Raw genomic sequence first — 20,912 nt, 5'->3', positions numbered from 1 at the left:
TAAACATATTGTTATTAATAAAATAAGTGTTATTTTATAAGCATTTACTCAATCCAATAAACTAAGATCTGAGGTTATTTTATGTAACTTAAACATGTATGTGGAGACATACAAGTGGATCATGCCTTAAGTGATAACCTAAATGGTCTGTAGTATATGGATAAATGAGGGTTACCTTATCCTGGTGATACTACGGATGCGACCCGCTTTGTAGATGTTACAAGTGTTGTAAAGTGCTACAAATGGTCTAATACTAATCATTCATGTAGAGACATGCGAACGAGGGTATTCTATACAAAGAGTTTGTATAAGATCGGACCACGAAATGATTAGTCTCTTTATATAACATCGTTGATAATTGAGACTTACATTTCACTAGGATGACCATAGGTGACATGACCTTAATCCTGAGTGAGTTGGGAACTATTGTCTATGAGGGCGATCCTTTGATTTGTATGGGTGAAAATGGCCAGATTGCCAACTCAACAAGCCTACCATTTTGGGGATTCGTCTTATTGGGGTGCTAGGAACTCAGCTACACAAGACAGAATTCACTCCTTCCCCGAAGCAGGGGTAAGTAGATAAATTTCTCCATTAAGGGCTAATTTTGGGTCTTGAACATAGTGGTCACACCCTCTCTTGGGAAGAGAGGACTCAGTTATAGTGGGACTATGACTTACTGTTCATTAGAGGAATCAGTGGTACTTAAGGAGTTAGATGTAACTATAAAGGAAAAACGGTAAATTGGCCCAACTGTACTTACGAGCGATTTGTGAAGGATCATACTAAACGATCGAGCAGAAAATCTACACGATAGGCTTCTTCTTACTAAACGATCGAGTAGTAAGTCTATACAATAGGCTTTTTCTTACTAAACGATCGAGTATCTAGTCTATACGATAGACTTCTTCCATCTCCACTTACTCGATCGTCTACTTGATCGTCTACCACCTTCATTCCTCTATCCAAAGTCACACAGAGCCTACAACTCCTGGACTCTCACACCGAGAATACCAAGGTAACTCTTGTGGTGGTGTTCTTGTTCCATTCGAGGGTCGAGGATCAAGTTACACTCAATAGTGATCGAGGATTCTGCAGTTCGTGTTTTTTTTTGCTGTTCTGATCGTTGCGTTCGAGTTCGTGTTGTTGAACGAGTTGTTGAACGAGTTGTTGAACGAGTTGTTGAACGAGTTGTTGAACGAGTTGCTGAACGATCGAGGGATACTTGAAGAAAGAGTTATTCAAAGGGTTGCATACTCTATCCCTTGTTCAATTAAAGAAGCATGTTTGTAATTTATTGTTTATGCATAATCTCTTCTGTTGAACTGTAATTGTTTGTGTTCTTTCTCAATGGACTTCGGAGCGATCCGCTTCCGCTCACTAGATCTCTATTTAGAGTTTCTTCAATTGGTATCAGAGCCAGGTTGTTCTGATATTCCAAATTCCATTGTTGTATTGAACTTCTTTTACAATCTTGGTGGGTTTAAGTGTTTTCTACAATGCATTTAAGTGTTAAGTGTGTTTGTAGATGGTTTGGGATGATTGTCTCTGTTTTAATGCTTTCTTTTACATTTCAAAGTTAATTTGTAAGGGCCCTACGTTTTTAGGCATAATTAACTTGCTATCAAGTTTGTATTCTTAATGACTTCAAATCTACAGGTTTTAGCATATTTGAACACAGTCCAGCAATCGCTTAAGCTCATTTGGTGAAGTTCAGTAATAACGCTCTTTGAACCTTTTTGGACTCATTTTACGTGCAGTAGTTTGGTTTTTAACCTTTAGAGCTATTATGTTTGTAGCTTTGGGTTGTTATCGTACTTATTTGAACAGTTTTCAGCAAGATCCTAAGTTTGTTTTGGTGTGTTTTAGGTAGCCTTTTCAAACTCTTTGTAAATGTTGTAACAATAGATCCAAGGTTCCACTAAAAATTCAACTTGAAACCTTGAGTTTTAGGTAACCTTTTCAAACTCCTTCGAATAGCTTGGCAGCATTTTAGAACGTTAAGTCAGTCGTTATTACTTGTAGTCTAATTACTTGTGCGCTAGCATGACATGTGTTTCATTTATGTTGTGTATATATATGACTTATACGAACTTATTCTGATATCCTTGTGTTCCAATATGGCTAAACATGTGTGGATGCTCATTATGATTATACGTTAATGTTTTGATATGATTGAGCACGTCTGAATGCTTATTGTGATAGTTGTATAGTATGTCGAGATGTTGTGACTTGTTATGTGTGATAAGCATGTTGGCCTATTGAGCTCAATATATTGTTAGGGAAGCTTAAGCATGTTGTGCAGTGTGATTGTATGAAAAGAAGCAAAACATATATGTTGTGAGCGTGTTATAGTTTTTTGTCATAAAGCATAGTCTAGAAAGCATAATGTTTATTCATGAATTATCGTGAACCCATGTGTTGCATGGCATGGTGCATAATTCGTGTGTTGAGTTTTCTTGCAAAGTATGTTGCGTAGTTCATGTGTAGAGTTCTCTTGCAGACCATGCTGTATGATTCATGAGTTGAGTCTTTGCAGTACGAGCTACTTACCAGTATGTGTTATGCACTTACCAGTACGTCTTATATGCTAACTCACCAACATATTTTGTTGGTGATGATAAAGTCCTATGTTCTTAGTGATGCCAAAGAGAATACATGAAAAGATGGACTATTAGTCGTATTTGATTTTAGTAATTTTTTTAATTTGATTAGTTGGGATATTGTTTTAAGGATGTAAATGCAGCCTTTGATTGAAGTGTAAAAGCATAGTTTTGATAGCATAACCCATGTGTTAAGCCAAATTTTGGGGGTGTCACAACCTGTGAAACCTTATCAAAAAAGCAAATCACATTAGGAACATTAGATAAGAACACGTCGTGTTAAGGATATCATTTTCAATGGATTGTGAGAAACACTTGTAGCAAGTGTATTTATTTTGCAATTGTTTTTGCTTATGGGATGACGCTAGATAAGTATACCCATGTATTGTATGTGGCAATTTGGTTCTAGTATTTAGTTGTAGGGGTTTAGATAATATGTCCATTTAGTCTTTAGGTCTCATCCACAAACATCCCTAATTTTATATTTTAATAGTATAGTTAATAAATTCATCTGTATGCAATATAAAATCACTATGGAGTGTGATTATTTAGTAATATTAAATATTCTTTCTGGATTATAATCTTTTAAACCGTTACTTTAAGATAAGATTTAAGACTGAAAACATATACAATGAAGACTTCGATCTTTTTTCTAGAAGTTGCTTAGCTAATGATGAAAATAGAATTATTGCATAAAACAGAATTAACAAAGATATCCAAAGGCATAAATTTTCAAAATGAGTACTTTTTATCTCTAAATTTTGAAAACAATATTTATGGTCCTTGAAAAGTAAAATAAAATAAAACAAAAATGTCATAAACTTAAATTGATTAATATGAAAATTAATAAAAATTACTACGTCACTTTTAAGTGTCACCTCAACCATGTCACATCTTTCAATTAGTTGACTAATAATCAAATGAATTAAGGACCATTTAAAAAATAAAAAATAAAAAATCAAACCTGAAAGATCAAAGATGTATTTTGTCAAAATATCAATATAATTGACATTAAGTTGATTGGGGTTTTCAACCCTTCTCCTAGTTTCCCATAACAAAATGGAGATGTTAACATCAAAAATCTAACTATACATAATTTAAAAGGTTACTTTTGGCTTTTATACAAATCTAACTAAGCTCATCTCAGCAAACAACATATCTAAAGATCTTCCTTCTTAGCCCCAGCACAAAATTTAAATGGATTTAGTGCCTGGGAAGTTTCAACTTGGAGTGGGTATCTGCACTTGCATTGTTGCAACGTTTAATAAAAGAATCTAAAGTCTTTTGCTTTGAATTCGGACTGCTACTTGTAATTGGCTGTTGTTTCACTGCCACTTCCAATGTGTTCTCTTCCCCATCCAGCATCTGAATTTCACCAGTTCAAACACTAATTATGAATTCTAACTACAAAATCAAGAATTAGAACAGATTTAAATCCTATTTCGAGACTTTAAACGGTCATAATGATTGCGTTCGTTTTGATTCTTAATCTTTCAAACATTATATGAAACTTTGCATGGAACCTGATAAGTTTAGAGTTTTGGTTAAATTATTAAACTTTCATCCCTACTTTATCTTCCAAGGAGCAAAATGATACTTTAACTTTTTTTTTTTTTTTTTGCACAAGTGTAAGGATTAAAATAGAATATTAGAAACTTAATAGTTCAGAGTCTGACATTGAATGCAATAGTTATTTTTAAACCTTCAAATTTTTATTTGTAGAAAATTCAGGATTGAAAATTGAATTACCTGTCCTAAATTCTCTAACTTGCTCTGTACAACATCCCTGTAAAAAGAAACTAAATGGATTACTTTGACCCCAGATATCGTTAAACCAATGCTTAATGGATCTTACCATATAATATCATCGACTGTGTCATTTGCTAGTAGATAATGTATGTTAACAGAAGACACCTACATGAACAATGCAACTATGTTGAATGAGTAACCACTAATCACCCAGTAAGGATTGTTATTGTTATTGGACTTGAAACTTACAGAACATATTGCATGAACATACCTGTCCAATTCTATGAGCCCGATCTTCAGCTTGAATCAGATCACCTGGAGTCCAAGAAAGCTCGGCAAAAATAACTGTGCTCGCAGCGGTTAACGTTAGTCCAACGCCTCCAGCTCTAATAGATAACTGCAGAAGTGTTAAATTTCAATCACCATTTTAGTTTTCATTCAAAACTAATATTCAGAAACTGTTGAATATTTTGGCAAAAAGGAAAAGGTACCACTGCTGCCATAATAGACTCTTTCTGCTGAAAGTCTGAAACCAGAGCTTGTCTCATTGCTGAAGGAGTGCCGCCGTCGATTCGAATGCAATTCACTTTCTTTTTCTGGAAATTAGGAGTTTAAGAAAATGGACAGATCGCAAGCAACCTCAAACTTGATTCATAAATTTAAGGAGATATACAGTGCCTTACTTGAAAGAACTGGTATATAGCATCAATCATGGGCTGATGATGAGCAAAAACCAGAAACTTGCAACCTGCCTGTGGGAATTATTTTGTTAAGGGTATAATCACCAATGAACTTTGTAGGAGTAACATGCACACTGAAGTCCAAAAATTAGAAATCAATAAAAGAAAAATGACAAAAAAAAAACCAAAAAAAAAAAAAAACACCCATGAGCCATGAGTACATTTCACAAATCCACGGGCTGGAAGAAAATAGTTTAATTAGTTGTACAGTAATCCAGGGATATGCCAACTTGACCATTAGATTGATGGTTAAGGCTACAACTTCCTCTTAGAGATCATTCTTAAAAATCAAAAATCAAAAGATTATCCAGGATTGGTGCAACAACAGTAAGATATACAGGCTTTGGGACAATTCTACAATTTCCCAGTGTATAGCTTATGTCATCCACATAACTAGCTTAAATCACACTAAAAATTGTCTGCATGTGCAACCAGAGACCAAATTGCACTCTTAACAAAATCGACCCACTTGAATGTACATTGACAAATATCCACATAACAAAAGATATTTAGCAAGCTCGTTCAGTACAGAGTACACATTGGCGGAAAGAGAACTAAGAAAAAGATAAATTATACAATGGGAGGGAAAAAGATACCTCAATCACAGTCTCTAGATAATTAAGAACTGCTGGAATCTTGGCTTCAGCGGAATCAGTGTATATCTGGTTCCATTACGAAGTTGGAGACTTTTAAAGTAAGGGAAAACTTTCAAGGTTATTCAATATGGAATACTGAATTATCTCTACAAACCTCCATGCCGAACTTATTAGTTATTACTAAAAATCAAACTTGGGAATCATAGTTATCAACTTATCATGTAAACACTTAACATGCAAAAAAATAAATAGCATTGACAGTTACCTTGTTGATAAGATGTTTTTGTTGAAACTTCAGTGACTCGACCTCCTCCTCTGATCTGCAGGCTTTGATTTTTCCTTTAACAACCTCCAACTATAAACATGTCAGATTAGTACAGCGAAAATGCTCTTAACCCCCCACCGCACCCACAAAGAATAAGCAGTAAGTTGCAATTCGAAGTTTGGGCTAAAGTATAAAGGGAAAAAAGCTACTTCAGACGTTAGATCTCTGCCTTGGCTATTTGATCGGGAAAAAAAGCTAATTAATATAAGATTGAAGGCTTTGATCAAGTTTGAACAGTTATGGTTAGTTCGTTAGTGTAAGAACGTAAAATCTTAAGCTGTTAGTTCAGAGAAGTTTCTTCATAGTTATCTTTAATTGAAAGTTGTGTTTAAAAAATAGAATAAACTATATTGGCTGATTATTGTGTACTTATTAGTTATTCCTACTATTGATTATCCGTTTTTTTCCACTGTTTGCCATGATTTTTGAAGGATCTCTTCGAGTTACAAGCTATTTTGAAAAAAAAATCAACCCAAAACCACTCTCAGAAACTATCATCCAAATAGGTTATCTATTTTTCTTTTTATCATATTCGTGACTGAAGCCAATCTGCAAGCACCTCAACTGTTCTCACAAGTTGTCTTACTACATATAGTTGGCTAGGAAACTCATAAGATACTGAATTTGAGGTGAGTGACCACCATTACTAGAAAGTTGAACTCATTGCCAAAGCCCTTTATTATTTATATCAACCGTTATTGACCACTAAACCAACCCGTGATAGTTCCAAAATAAGTATTCTATATTACAAAACAAAAATTAGTTTAAAAGAAATTTGAAACATTGGCATGTATGTCTTGTATTCTGGATAGGTTAATCTACTACAGTTGGCTTGCAACCAGAGGATGTTTTTATCTTCTTATGTCTTTGTAGTTCTTTATTTTTCCCTCCCTATTTTCATCTATTTTTTTATTATTTAACATTAGGCAGAACAATTTAACCTTCCTGTAAGACAGAAGCATTGCTACACAAAGCCAAAGGGTAATATAAATGTCCAGTAAATTCTTAAAGAAGCTACTTAAGAACGATTATAAAAGTCAATGGAAATTTGAAGTTACCTCACAAAATAAAGCCCTAATTTGCCTTATGTCCTTCTCAGCCAAATCTAGGAACACCTGAGAAAACGAAAGGACGTGTCATAGGATCTTCTTCAAGCGCCCCACCCCCCACCCACACACCCACACCCACACATCAGACACACACACACTACATACCTGTTGCCTACGCTTCAGAGGGAGCTCAGAAAGAACATCCTTTTTAAGCCTGCGGATCATCAATGTTGCTTTCATCAGATTGTGTAATTCTTCATGGTTGCTTGCACCTTGATATAATCCAAAAGTTCCCTGAAAGTGATGATGTTTCTAAGTGATTCAAACAAGACTACGATTATATGTAACAAGCTTTTGATGATTGAAGCTATTGTTCCTTACACCCTTGCAGTATCTGTTGCCATACTCGTGAACATTTTTATATACATTTGGATATAACGCTTCCAGCTGCAAAGTTCAAAGCAAATTCAACTGGCGTAAAACAAAATTCTTAGACATTAGACACGGTATTAAACATCACAGGGGTTATAAGGTCGTAACAGTAAGCCAGTAGAACATATAAGCTCTACCTGCTTGAGGAGTTCGATTGGTCGAGACAATGCTGGAGTTCCACTGAGCAGAATGGCATACTGAGCTTTCTGAAAATAAGAATTCAAAATGTGTAAGGGTTTAGTGGAAAAGGATTGCCTAAGCATAAAACCCATGTGCATTGGAGCACACATTCTGGAGTAGAGCTACAATCAATTTCCAAACTGCGCCCATTTTTGGCAAAAATGCATCCATTGAAATTGATAGAATGTGACTTATTAGAAACATGTTCTCAATCAACTCAGTCAAAACAAATGCACTAGCATGATAGACACATTCGATCTAACTCATAAGTTGAAAGCCTGCCTCTTTACTCGTGTTAAACCCCTATAAGTAAACTTGCCATAAAAATTCCCTGGATGTGTGTGGACTGCATTAAGAAGACAAGATAACCTGTATAACGGGCACACAAGCAACTGTCCTCTTTGCTTGAGCATTTTTCATGAAATGTGACTCGTCTGCAATCACAACCTGATAAGTAGCTAGATTAGTTCTAAGAGTATAAACATTCAAAAGTTGATAATAAGCAAACCCATTGAAATATTGCTGACACAGTCAAAGACTAGGTTGATATCTCAATTCCATTGGCATTTAATAGTTACAATAACTCAATTCTTTTGAAGCATAGTAGTCGAGATGTAAAGGCACTGTGTACAATTGTATAAAGTACATTGTTTATTGTCCTGAGACAAAAATATCAATAAATAACTTCAGCAACCACGCTACTGCAAATAAAACAGAGTTCATAATATTGCAACCAACAAAACCAAGGATCTGGCCTGTAATACGTGAAAATATTATAAAGGAGCTCAAAAAAGTTACAAAGAAAATAAAGGACAAAAGCAAGAGAAAACAGAAGTAGTCCACAGGTACTTCTTTTTTAAGATAAGAAATGGTTTCCTTGCTGCATGGAATGATATAACAAACCAAAATCAAGAAATTATATAAAAATATACGTACAGGTACCTTAAACTCCGATGCCATTAGAATATTCTGTAACTTCTGGACCACATCATAGGAGATAATGTTGAAAAGACCATCAAGATGAAGGCTGCTCTTGCTGCTTGAGGAGAGTATTGTGAATCCACCTTTATTTGACCCGCAATTTTGGGACAAAACAACCTGATTGGAGAATTAATAAAAATAAACATCTACAGCCGCAACTCATGCATCCTTTTTAAACCCCATCACCACATATTGTACAAGATAACAAATTCCAGTTCATAACTAAAAAAAAATCAATAATGATACAAAAAATAAATAAATAAAATACAGAAACATGGATGTGATGAATAATACATGTATGTCCGATGAAGGAATTTTTAGCCATTGCTGAATCATCTGAAGAACCAGAAGGGAATGTAAGACGTAAGTAAAAATTATCTTTTTGATTAAGGAAAAAAAAAATCTTTTTAAAAGGAGGTGAAGTTGACAAAATATTTACTGTAGCCCAGTGCAATCGTAAGGAAGATGGTGTGAGTATGAGAACGGGCCACGATTCACGAATGCATGCAGCCACAGCAATAGCCTGCAGTACGTATGAGCAAACTAATGACGTCGAGATAAAGCAATGTATAAGAGATAGAAGTCAAAGTTGAAAAGGTGTGTCATTTAGGGAAGCATAATCCACGTGGACTCCATGGACTATTTGTCTGTTCATCTTTCACCAGTTGCTCTTCTAATGGCAAAATCACAAATTAGTTTGTTTTTCTCCTTAGTGATGTTCCTGGAGACTCTTGATTCCATCTAATTGGCAAAGGCAACTATAAGCCCACCTTCAAACTTGAACATTATCCCACCACATGCCCCCACACACATACGCACAGAATTATAAAATAAAATCACAAATTTTCAAATCTTTAAAGGCCTAACTCATTCTCAATTCATACAACTGACATTTTTTTACAGGATTTTTATAGGAAACATAGACATTTCATTGATACGATGAAATTACAGAAAAAAAGTTTATCCAATTAATTACAAAAAGGTTTCCAGTTGGTTGTGAGATTTGATAAGCTATAATTTCAAAAAGGTGAACTCAATTTACACCAACTAAGAGACAAGTATATGATGGATGTGAGTAAAGATTGAGGGTCTCCTTCCTTTTCTTTGAATATACAAGAGTTGCACTTTAGCTAGATAGATCACAAAAATTCCTGGATAGAATTCAGCCAAAGAATCTTCTTTTCCTTCTTGAAAGGATGCCAACGAGCAAAAAGGGCAAGAGGACCCAAGTGTCCAAAGGAAAAGCAGTCTGCAAAGCAAAGGTTTCAAGTGTAGATTCCCAAAGGTTCTGGCCAGTTCACACCAAATAACGAGATGATTTTGGGTTTCAGCATCCTTTTTACACAAGATGCCGCAGTTTGGAGAGATGGAGATCCATGGGAATTGAGAACAAAAGAAAAATGGTGAGAGGTCGTCGTTGGAATTATAACAATCCTGTCTTCCTTGAAAAAATCCAGCCGGCTTGCAAAAAGAAACCTATCTATTTTAGTGCAAATGTAAGGATCCCTCTAGTTGGATCAAGTGTACTTTCCATCAACCGTAGGAATAACATGAGAGAAACTGAACTAACACCACAAAAAAGACAGACCATTATACCAAATTCTAGGAGTGGTCATCAGTCTGCCGTCATTGGTTTTGGGATTACACTGATGCCAACCACCAACAGGTTGGTTTTGGTTGATTTTGAACAGCTTGGGTACTCCAACCAACCAACCAACCAACCACATCACGGTTCAGTTGGTTTTGTAAGTCTGACGAACTGAAAGAGAAAAAAAATACTAGAGGGAGAAGAAAAGGGAGAAGAAAGAAAGGAGAGAAGAGGAGAGAGGATGTGAGATTGAGAAATGGATAAAGAAGGAAAAAATGAACAGAAAAAGAATTACAACAAAAATGTTCTTTTTAAATAAACACGACTGTTCATGATGCTTGGAATGACCAACATGGGTGCCGCTTCATCTTAGAAGAAACCTCATGGATAAAGATGTTGATGAACGGATCAGTTTATGGATCTTTTTAATGGGGTCTATCTTTTGCCCACGATAGATCGCTGGCTATGGAAGCTTGGAAAAAATGGTACCTTTTTCACAAAATCTCTCTCTCTTGACTTGGGTTCGCCATTTGGATTCGACTGCTCCATCCTTTCCCTTATTTGGGTGAATTTTCATCCCAAGAAAATTAATTTTTTTTCTTTGAGAGCTTAGACACAACGACATCAATACTTTTGACAAATTGCAACAATGCTGTCCTTACATGGCTCTCTCTCCACGTTGTTGTGTACTTTGTACGACTGGCCATGAGACTCAGAGTCACTTGTTATATGGATTATTTGTACATTCCTATGGATCACTTCGATGGAGCGATACAATTGACTCTTCAATAATAAGGGAAGCACTTTAGATAGCTACTTTGAACATATTATCTTTCTTGCTATGACTTGGAGTACATGTACTACAACTTTTAACCGCCCTTACAATTTTTCATCTCTTTTGACCAATTGGAGAAATATCGTGTAACTCCTTTGGTTTCAAGCACAGCCTGTCTTTTGTATTTCATATATCAGTGAAATTATTTTCTAATAATAAAATAATAAATAAATATACATTGGTAGTAAATGGTTTTTTTAATGGACGGTTTGAATGATTTGAGCCCCTATTAGGTTTGTCGATTGACCAATCAGTCGGTTTTGCTATGTGCAAATCGGCCTCTACCAATTATACTCTTCGTCCAAAGTCAGTTCGGTTTGTTTTGATCTGTCAGCTGGGTTTTCGGTCTTTGATGCTCACCCCTACAAATTCTAGATAAAAACTATCCTAGTAGGATCTTTTAAGAAGAATGGATTGGCCCAATTGTCAAAACCCCAACTGTAACCTAGTTGTATTTGAATTCACGAGTTCAAACTAATTGATTATCTACCTATGAATTAAATATCATATCATCCCATGGGATTGATAAAGGTACACAGTCCAAGACAAAACCCAACAATTACATAAAAAATAGCAGCACTTTTTTCCATAGAATGGTTAAATCATCCACTTAAATCTATTATTGGAAAAGCTAAACATGAGACAAAAAATAAGTTCAAATATAACATAACACAATTACAAAGTTCAGTTAAAGAATCATTTGCCTGCAAAGTTTTCCCTAAGCCCATTTCATCTGCTAAAATAGCACGACCTCCATGCTGTAAAATAAACCTGAAAGGAACCAATTGACAGAGACGGATAAGAAAATCACAACATAACAAATTTAAAACTTGAACTTGACATAACACAATGACAACTGACAGGATTCTCCAATATGTCATACCTAACACCTTCCCGCTGAAATGGCAAAAGCATTGATTCAATGTCGACAGGTAACTTGTTATATTTGTCTATGCAAAATTATAGAAAACATCAAAACATTTAGTGTGTGTATATATTGATACAGGATACACACACAGCCCCCAAATAAGAAAATAATTCACAAGGGGTAACTAGGGTGAACCCAAGACCTGAGTTGTCAGGGGAAAAAAATCTCAATCTAATTAATACGAGAAAAAAAGAGAGAGAGAGAGAAAAGAGCAAATACTTCAGCATTATAAGCCCAAATATAAGACCTATGAACTTGTTGGTCCCGCAAGAATTGAAAGAAAATCATCTAAACTATTTTATCAGCATTTGCATTCAATATGTACGAATTTAAAGCAGATGCTTATGTACCACATGTTTATGGTCCAAAGACACAATGTCAGTAAGCCTTCACCACACTAAAACTTAAAATATAAAATATCGAAAGTAATTAATACTGAAGGCACAAAAGATGTCAAACAAGCTATGATAACAACATTGAGTTTCTAACCACGTTCAAGGTCTACCTCGTAGATCAGGAAGTAGAGAAGCCGCCATGATAGCACGATGCACCAGGTTATCTAAGTTCTCCACCTGTGAAAAAAATAAGCTACATCATTAGAATATATATTATGCCACAGCGGAGTCTTCTCATAAGTTCTAAATCTTATTTGTATCAATTGATTGTAGCAAAAGTTAATGAGGCACAAGTTACCACCTCAACTTTAAAACCAACTACATCACGTAGGACACTTTCTGCCGCTGACATGCTAGATATAGGAAACATCCATAATCTGCAAATTCAAAAGTTCAAGAGATACATATGGTAACAAACAAGTACAATCATCACGAGAAAGAGAGAGAAAGGAGCGGAGGAAACCTTTCCTTTCCATTCCAAGTGGCTTTAGGGATCTTTCGGAAAGCTTCTACCAGTGCCTGGAAAATACACGAAGTAATATACAAGTAAAGGCTTATTCGATCAGCAGGGGCTAAAAACAAAATCATAGTAGGCAGCTAGAAAATGCACCTGATCATATGAAAATTTAGCACCAATGTTTCCGCTGCTGTGAAGAAAAAATTTGACAGAAAGCTTAGGTAGTTCCTTTGCAGCTACATCTCCTTACACAGACAGCCAAAGCATATGCAGATATGAAATTATTTTTAACCGCTCATTATCTTGTTGGAGCAATATAAGGGCAAATTTCGATACATGAGATATGAAATTGTCTTTTCTTTTATAAGAGCCCACCTTTCATTTCACAAAAGTAAACGACCAGGCTATCAAAAAGAGCCCGTATAGATTAGATGGAGCCAAACAAAAACCCAAAATGCATTCGAATGTCATATGAAGGTATCAAAGTGAGTGTGGGTCGATAGGCTAAAGAACAAACAGTTCAAATTGATGCAGGGATATAATCATTTCCTAAGCCCTCTGAAAAACTAACTATAGTTAAAGAGACGATCATGCATCAAATTGGAAAGAGAGAACAAAACTACGAAGCTTACCAACATGTTCTTTTGACACAGCTGATGGAGGTAATACTCCGGCCGAGGCAGCGCTTTCCACCTGAATAGTCACGAATGATAATAAGATTAAGAAACTTGGTAAAAGCGTAAAACACAAAGAACGCCATGAACACAAAACACAACACCACAGTGACAGAAACGGAACCCCTAAAAAAACTACAGAAACCACAATCAAAGCACGGATTAAGTACAAACCCCGCGAGAACGAGAACCCAATACCGGATTGAGTTGGGAAGATTGAAATGCAGAGTCAAGGGCGTTTGGGTTGCTGATTTTGGCCTTGTTGACACTCGAATCAAGGTGGGTGTTGGATTGAAAAGAGTGACGGTGGTATTGATTAGAAGCAGAACAAGGAGCAAAGGCATTGTACGAAGAAGAAGAAGAAGAAGAAGAAGAAGAAGCAGCAGCGGAACTTTGAAGTTGAGCGATCTTCTGAACAGCGTCTCTCTCGAGGGAATCGAGTTCTTCAGGGGTCAAGTTCCAGTCATCATCTTCAGCTCCAAATTCCATTTTTTCTTGGAGAAAGGCGCGAACCCCTTTCTCCAGTCGCTGCTATGATGGAATGTTTGTTGAAACGGATGCTTCTTCACACATGCGAATTTTGAAGTGAACTTCGGGGCGGGACGGTGTCGGATTAAACTACCCAATTCGGTTTTTTTCACTTTTTTTTTTTCCCTGCAAAGATACATGATAGTTGGAGAAGATACAAATAGACATAATAAAAACAAAAATAAATAAATAAAGACAAAAACTAATCAAATGGAATAATACAAAATACTCATGACTCAAGGGAAAGGGTCTCAAAAATGGAGATTGTTTGGGTTCCTAGGACATAAGGACTCCCAAGCATTATCGATCGAAAACACACCGAATCGACAAGAAAGCCAGGTTACACTATCTTCCCAACTAACCTGTGGCACTATCAAATAGATCAACCAACTCTCTAGAATTAGAAGGTCAATCTAAAGTCTCACTAAGGTGCAAAAAATCACTCACCTTAGCATATGAAGGGAACTATATGCATCCAAAATAATTATAATGCTAAATTGTTGGGAGATAGGACCCCTTTATAGTCAAGGGTCAAACTAAATTGAACAACGATATCCCTAGCCAATAGAATGTCGAACTATTTGTTGGGTTTTATGTTCTAAAACTCGTGGTTTGTAAACAATAAACTTATTTTGAAATTTAGTAAAGTTGTTATTGAATATATGAATTGTTTACTTTGTTTTAGAAATAAATCTGATAAACTAAAAGATTCATGGCTATTACATGAGTACTTGAACTTTATGTGGAGACATAAGAGTGGATCAGATTCAAGTAAACACTCTAAATGATCTATAGTATATGAATAAGATTGGTTGTCTTATTCTGGTAACACTATCGGATGCGGCCCACTTTGTAGTTATTAGAAGGAGTTGTAAAGTGCTACAGACGAAGTGATCCTTATTCGTACATGTAGTGACATGAGGAGTTGGGGCATCTTATGCAATGAGTTTGCGTAAGATCGGACCAAGAAATAAGTCACTCTTACTTATAATGTTGTTTATTGTTTAAGTCTAACTATTTCAAAACAATGACTGTTAGGTCTTTCAAGGATATATATTTTCATGATAATTTCCCCAAAATTGTGTTGATTACTTGCTTTAAATATTAATTTTATAGGTAAAACGGTCCCTGAGGCGTTTAGGAGTCATTAAGAGAAAATTGGGCCAAAAAGATTTTAAAAAAAAATAACCAAGAAAATCAACAAATTGAAGAGAATCGAGTAAATGCCAAAATACCATCGAGTATTTAGTTGAATACTATCATGTATAATCGAATAATGACCATCGAGTAATCAACTATCGAATCATCAAATATCATCAAATTCAATCGAGTAATTGAGCATCAAATATTGACCATCGTGTATCGAAGATCGAGTATGAAACAGAAAACTCACTTTTTAACTATAGAAAACTCGATGTTCTTTTTGACGCGATTCATCTCGTGCATGCGTCTTGCGCAACCAATCGTCAATAATGCGTCTCAACGCTATCCCTGTAACTATTAATAGATTTCTTTCATTTTTGTTGAATAGAAGAGGATAGTTTTCTTTCATTTTTATTGAAAAGGAGAGGAAGCGCGATTTCTATGGAGGCTGGAATTTATCTCTGTATCAATTAGTCTCTATGTTAATTTTGTGTCCTACCTAGGTTAGATTTTGATTTCTTTTTTTATTTGTAATCAATAACTTGTAATTTTTCATGAATTTGTCTATGTATTTATGAAGTAATTCAATATTGTTTATATTTCAAGAGTTCTTGCAAATTCTTTTGAGTTTTCTACTTTTCTTTATCATTAACAACCTGAATTTGAGCATTCTTGAATCTGATTTTAATTCTTGAAGCATGTTGAATGATCTATATCTCGACATGTTTAGCCTAGATGCTTGGTTTTGTCACATTCGCTCATAATTGAATATGTTGCTTTTAATGTGTTCGATAAAATGTCTAGCCAAGATCTCCAAGAGGCAATAGTAATTGTGTGTTCAACGGCTATCCTAGGACGCACTAATTATTAGATTTGGAGAAATTTTGGTTAATTGAGTAAGCTATCTTAACAATTAATCGACACAATTGAATCTTAGAACTTAATGCGCGTAGCTATCTTAACAATTAATCGACGCAATTGAATCCTAGAACTTAATGCGCGTGTTTTATCTTCAATATGACCGCTAAGGAACCCAATAGAGGTAGAAGCATGTAGATAGATTAGGGTTAGGGCTATCCTATCTTAATCGTTAATTAGGAGATCTATGGCACCAATCTTAATCGTAGGGAAGACCTTGTGGTGGTATTGAAGATAAAACACACGCATTAAGTTCTCATCCATAGGAAGGGAGATTGCAGCTGGAATTCGTGATTCAAGGGTATCTTCAAAGGTTAGTGTTGTGGTGGTGTCCTAATGCCTCGGGAGACTAATGTACAATACAAGATAAATACATGTACAATATACAATAAACTAGGGCATACCGCAGTATCATCTCCCACTTGCTCTAGACAAGATGTCGCATGTCCTACAGACCCAGAATCTCCAGGTGACCCTCAAACATTTTAGTCGTGAGAGTCTTTTTCAATGGATCAGCAACGTTGTGCTCCGATGCGATCTTCGTAACTATCACATCACCGTGATGCATAATCTCCCTGATCAAGTGGTATTTTCGCTCTATGTGCTTGCCCCGACGATGACTCCAAGGTTCCTTCGAATTTGCCACAGCCCCGCTGTTATCACAATAGAGAGTGATCGACAAATCCATATTTGGAACAACTTCCAAATCTATAAGGAATTTCCTCAGCCAAACAACCTCCTGAAAATGTCAAAACTAAAACCATATTAGTTTGTGTTTAATTGTTTATGCATGTGATGTATGTTATAATTAAATAAATCTTGTATGTGCATAAAGTATGCCATGTAGATTTAAAATCCCACCATAGGTAGCATGTTACATGCATTGAAAGTATGCTATAAAATGTTACAATATATAGTATGCATGTATAAGGTTTCAAATGTTTTAATATAAATGTTATATTAAATGTTGAATGCCTTTGATGTATGTTATAGATGCTTAGCATGTCTAAAATTTTGTAAGTTGTTATAAAATTGGGCTAGACATTTAAAATTCATAAAGATAAGTTACATGCTCACGTAGGTTAATCACCTGTTTAATAGTTAAAATAGGTCGACATCTTGTAAAATATGGTTACAAACTCAACCGGTATATAATTCTGTCTAAGGCTAGGGGTATTTAAGTTGACGTCTTCGAAACACCTCCTACCTGGGGATTATGGCCGAATAATTGAGTGTTGTTGATCGGTTTTATAAGTAATACGTGAGCGGTGAGAGGTTTTAAAACTGGTTTATCACCTAGACATCGTAGGTCAAATCCAAATATAAACGTTATACTTGGATAAAAACCTAGACTTAGGTTGTTTAATTAGCCAGAACAAACCTAAGTAAAGATATATCCAAACAAATGTTAGGACACTTCAGTAGAAGTTTAATAACATATACGATATGTTATTAGAACACTTCGGTGGGAATCTAAGAATGCTTAAGTGAGAGATTAATAATATATACGATATGCCATTCTTAGCTCTTATTTCCCTAAGAGTTCACAATCGAGATTCATGTTTCGTTTCGTGTCACCCTAGGAGTGAACTCCATTCAGAAAGTGAGTACATGAATCGAGATTATGGTGAATAGGGGAAGTTGTTCACAACAAAATCAAAAGTGTTATTTTTATTTTCATTCTCACGTCATAAGAGTTTCACACGGTGAGATTCATGCGACGCTTTGTGTCACCCTGGGAGTGACCTCTATTCGGAAAGTGTTTGCATGAGTCAATATCAAGGTGAATGATGAGAAGTTGTTCAATGTAAAATCAAATATACGATATATTGATTTCAACTCTCACGTCTCTAAAAAGTTCACACCGTGAGATTCATATGACGTTTTGTGTCACCCTGGGAGTGATCTCTATTCGGAAAGTGTTTGTATGGGTCAATATCAAGGTGAATAGGGGAAGTAGTTCATAGTAAGTGGTAAAGGATATATGTTAACGTGTCCTGCGGTCTCTACCGTTTGTTTGGACTGTGAGATTCCTATGTTGCGCCTTTTTGACATCTTTAAGTCGGCCTTGCTAGTCGTTTAACGACGGTTATCCCCTCGAAGGGTTGTAACATAGGATTCAGAACAACTCAAGCTTCAGAAATGGATAGAATTTCTTAGTTCATTTTCCAACCTTGATTTTCCAATTCGGTAGCATCGTTGGGGACAACCTCTGAGGTCTAAAAATGGAGGGTCGCACTTACAGGATTACTAAAATATTAGTAAGCTCTGACCAAAATCGGTAGCTAAATGACTATTGAAATATGAGTTATTCTGGAGATAGTATTTAGTCAAAAATGTCTTTCTTTAGTGAAGGAGTATTTGACTGCCCCTCGGTATCACTTATTCTAACTCACTATAGTATTGTTGTAAAAATAAATAAATTTTGGGTACATTATTACTTTTCTAAAACTTGATTGGATTTAAAAGCAATCTTCTAATAAAATTTGTTTATATTTTCAGAATAATGAGTTCTTTAGTACAACTATTGGCTTCTGATAAACTTATCGGGGATAACTATTCTACGTGGAAATGAACTTAAATAAAATATTAGTGATAGATGATTTGAGGTTCATTTTAACAAAAGAGTGTCCTCCCATTCCTAGCTTACATACAAACCAAAATATTCGAGATGCATACGATAGATGGATCGGGGGTAACAAGAAAGCCTGTGCCTATATTCTTGTCAGCATATCTGATGTATTGGCCAAGAAACATGAAAGCATGAGTACTGCCAGAGAGATCATGGAATCTCTACGTGGGATGTTTGGACAACCGTCCTTCTCCCTGAGGCATGATGCTATCAAATACGTTTACAACTGTCGTATGAAAGAAGGGGCCTCTGTTAGAGAACATGTCCTGGACATGATGGTCCATTTCAACGTGGCAAAAGTAAATGGTGTTGTCGTTGATGAGAAGAGTCAAGTTGGTTTATTCTTGAATTTCTTCCGAAAAGTTTCTTGTAGTTTTGTACCAACGCATTGATGAATAAAATAGAGTATAACTTGACTACGCTTCTCAATGAGCTACAGGCTTACCAAACCAAGATGAGGGCTAAAGGACTGAAATCAGAAGTAAATGTTACTACTACTGAGAAAAGAGAATCGTCCTCTAAGAAGCCTGATATTGCTTATTCTTAAAAGAATAAGTGTATTATGGTAAAGAAGAATAAGGGGAAAGGGAAGAAGAAACCTACTAGTAAAAAGGGCAAAGCAAATGCTGCAGATAAAGGAAAATGTTTCCACTGCAATGAAGAAGGGCACTGGAAAAGAAACTGCCCACGATAGCTTGCGGAGAAAAGAGCAAAGAAAGCAAGACAAGAAAACTAGTTCCTTGTAAACTCTAAGTTTTGAATAGGGGAGTATTTCTCATAACAACCAGTGGGAGATGCAGTTGCTGACAAAAGATAAACTTGTTTACTTTTATTACTGTAATGAAAGTTCTTTTATCTTTTGTAAAAAAAATATTGTATATAAACCTTTGTTATAAATGAAATGTTCATTATCAAAAGTTATATTTGTTCTACTATAAGGCAACTTCTGTTAAAATCAACCAAATTAAAAGTTATTTGCAAATATTTAGATATTTAAACGGCTACAAATGAATAAGGCAAAGAGTTTTTCAACTTAAGTAAAAAGTTTAGAACACTTGAAAGGTTCAAGGTGTATAAAACTTGTTAGGTAAAATAAATATGAAATACTTCGATTGGGTCAAAGTATAAATAGAGAGTTTGAGATTTTTAGAGCTATTTTGATAGAACATGAAATTCGGTGAAAACTCTCTACACCTAGTTACCTTAATTGTTTTTTAACATCATTCTAATTTTAAAGGTATTTTCTGAAACTCCATATGAAATGTGGAGAACTCGTAAAAGTTGTTTATGAGACGTAAAAGATGTTTACATAATTCAGAAATCTAGAGAATAGATCAGCACATATGTTGGTGTGGAGACCTTAAGTATTGGAATACCGTTCAAATAGCATGCCTATTTATAGGCAATCCAAAAGTAGTATATTTTTCCAAGAAAATGAAAATCAAGTGTTTATGTTGACAAATACCGTTCAAATAGCATGAGCAGCGGAATGATCGTTCCAAATTTCATTTGTATTTGAACATTAACAATTACAATCGAGAAATGAAAACATACAGGCTATGCACAATACGAAATTACAGTATGCTTTTAATATGATCAAAGGAAAGAATAACATACCTTTGAAAACTCATCTTCAACAACCTTGATCACGAACGCTCGAACAATCAGTAAGATTGCAAACTCGAATGCTCGAACACTACGACCACAACACAGCACGATCACAACAATTGCGAACACAACAAACTCCAAGATCATGAACACAGCGAACGACCTCCAAAAACCTCGAACAATGTCGAGTTGAATACGACACCACCACAATGGCTACCTTGGTATTCTTAGTGTGAGAATCCAGAAGTGTGGGCTCTGTGTGGACTTGGTTAGAGGAAGAGACCGAAGGAAGAACAATCATGTAAAGGATTGAGCTAGTGGGAGATGATAAGGTCTATCGTTTAGACGATGCCTAATTTTTTAGAAATGATATGCGATCGTTTAGCTAATAGGCCAGCTGAGTGAATTATCGTGTAGTGTCACTCCACGATCGTCTAGACTCTCTTCAGCTGTCATTTAGTGAATCTCATTCATTTGACAGTCACCGTGAGAACTTTCCGAGAATAGAAATCTCAATCAAAAACTAAATTTAGGAAAACATTTTTTCTTTT

At 35.4% G+C, this 20,912-nt stretch overlaps 1 protein-coding gene across 6 annotated transcripts; it reads right to left on the bottom strand.

Moving 5' to 3' along the window:
• Positions 1–3,584: 3,584 nt before the first annotated feature.
• LOC120068586 (SWI/SNF-related matrix-associated actin-dependent regulator of chromatin subfamily A-like protein 1) lies at positions 3,585–14,198 on the bottom strand. 6 transcript variants are annotated; one of them, XM_039020413.1, is made up of 24 exons: positions 13,707–14,198; positions 13,491–13,551; positions 13,012–13,100; positions 12,865–12,920; positions 12,703–12,778; positions 12,512–12,578; positions 11,962–12,028; positions 11,783–11,849; positions 9,095–9,178; positions 8,950–8,991; positions 8,617–8,772; positions 8,044–8,121; positions 7,632–7,700; positions 7,444–7,509; positions 7,228–7,356; positions 7,072–7,128; positions 5,954–6,043; positions 5,689–5,754; positions 5,036–5,104; positions 4,844–4,948; positions 4,624–4,749; positions 4,459–4,517; positions 4,353–4,389; positions 3,585–3,968 (listed from the first exon to the last, which is right to left on the bottom strand). In XM_039020413.1, the coding sequence occupies exons 1-24, from the start codon at positions 14,019–14,021 to the stop codon at positions 3,807–3,809; spliced, it is 2,193 nt and encodes a 730-aa protein (XP_038876341.1). In that variant the 5' UTR covers positions 14,022–14,198; the 3' UTR covers positions 3,585–3,806. The 6 variants fall into 6 exon arrangements, with proteins under 6 accessions (XP_038876341.1, XP_038876346.1, XP_038876347.1 ...); XM_039020418.1 differs by having other exon boundaries at positions 13,012–13,094; XM_039020419.1 differs by having other exon boundaries at positions 13,012–13,103; positions 13,731–14,198.
• Between the last annotated feature and the right edge of the window lie 6,714 nt (positions 14,199–20,912).

This window comes from Benincasa hispida, chromosome 1 (genome assembly GCF_009727055.1).
Source record: "Benincasa hispida cultivar B227 chromosome 1, ASM972705v1, whole genome shotgun sequence".
NCBI classification, from domain to species: Eukaryota; Viridiplantae; Streptophyta; class Magnoliopsida; order Cucurbitales; family Cucurbitaceae; genus Benincasa; species Benincasa hispida.
This window is presented reverse-complemented; position numbering and strand designations above follow the sequence as displayed.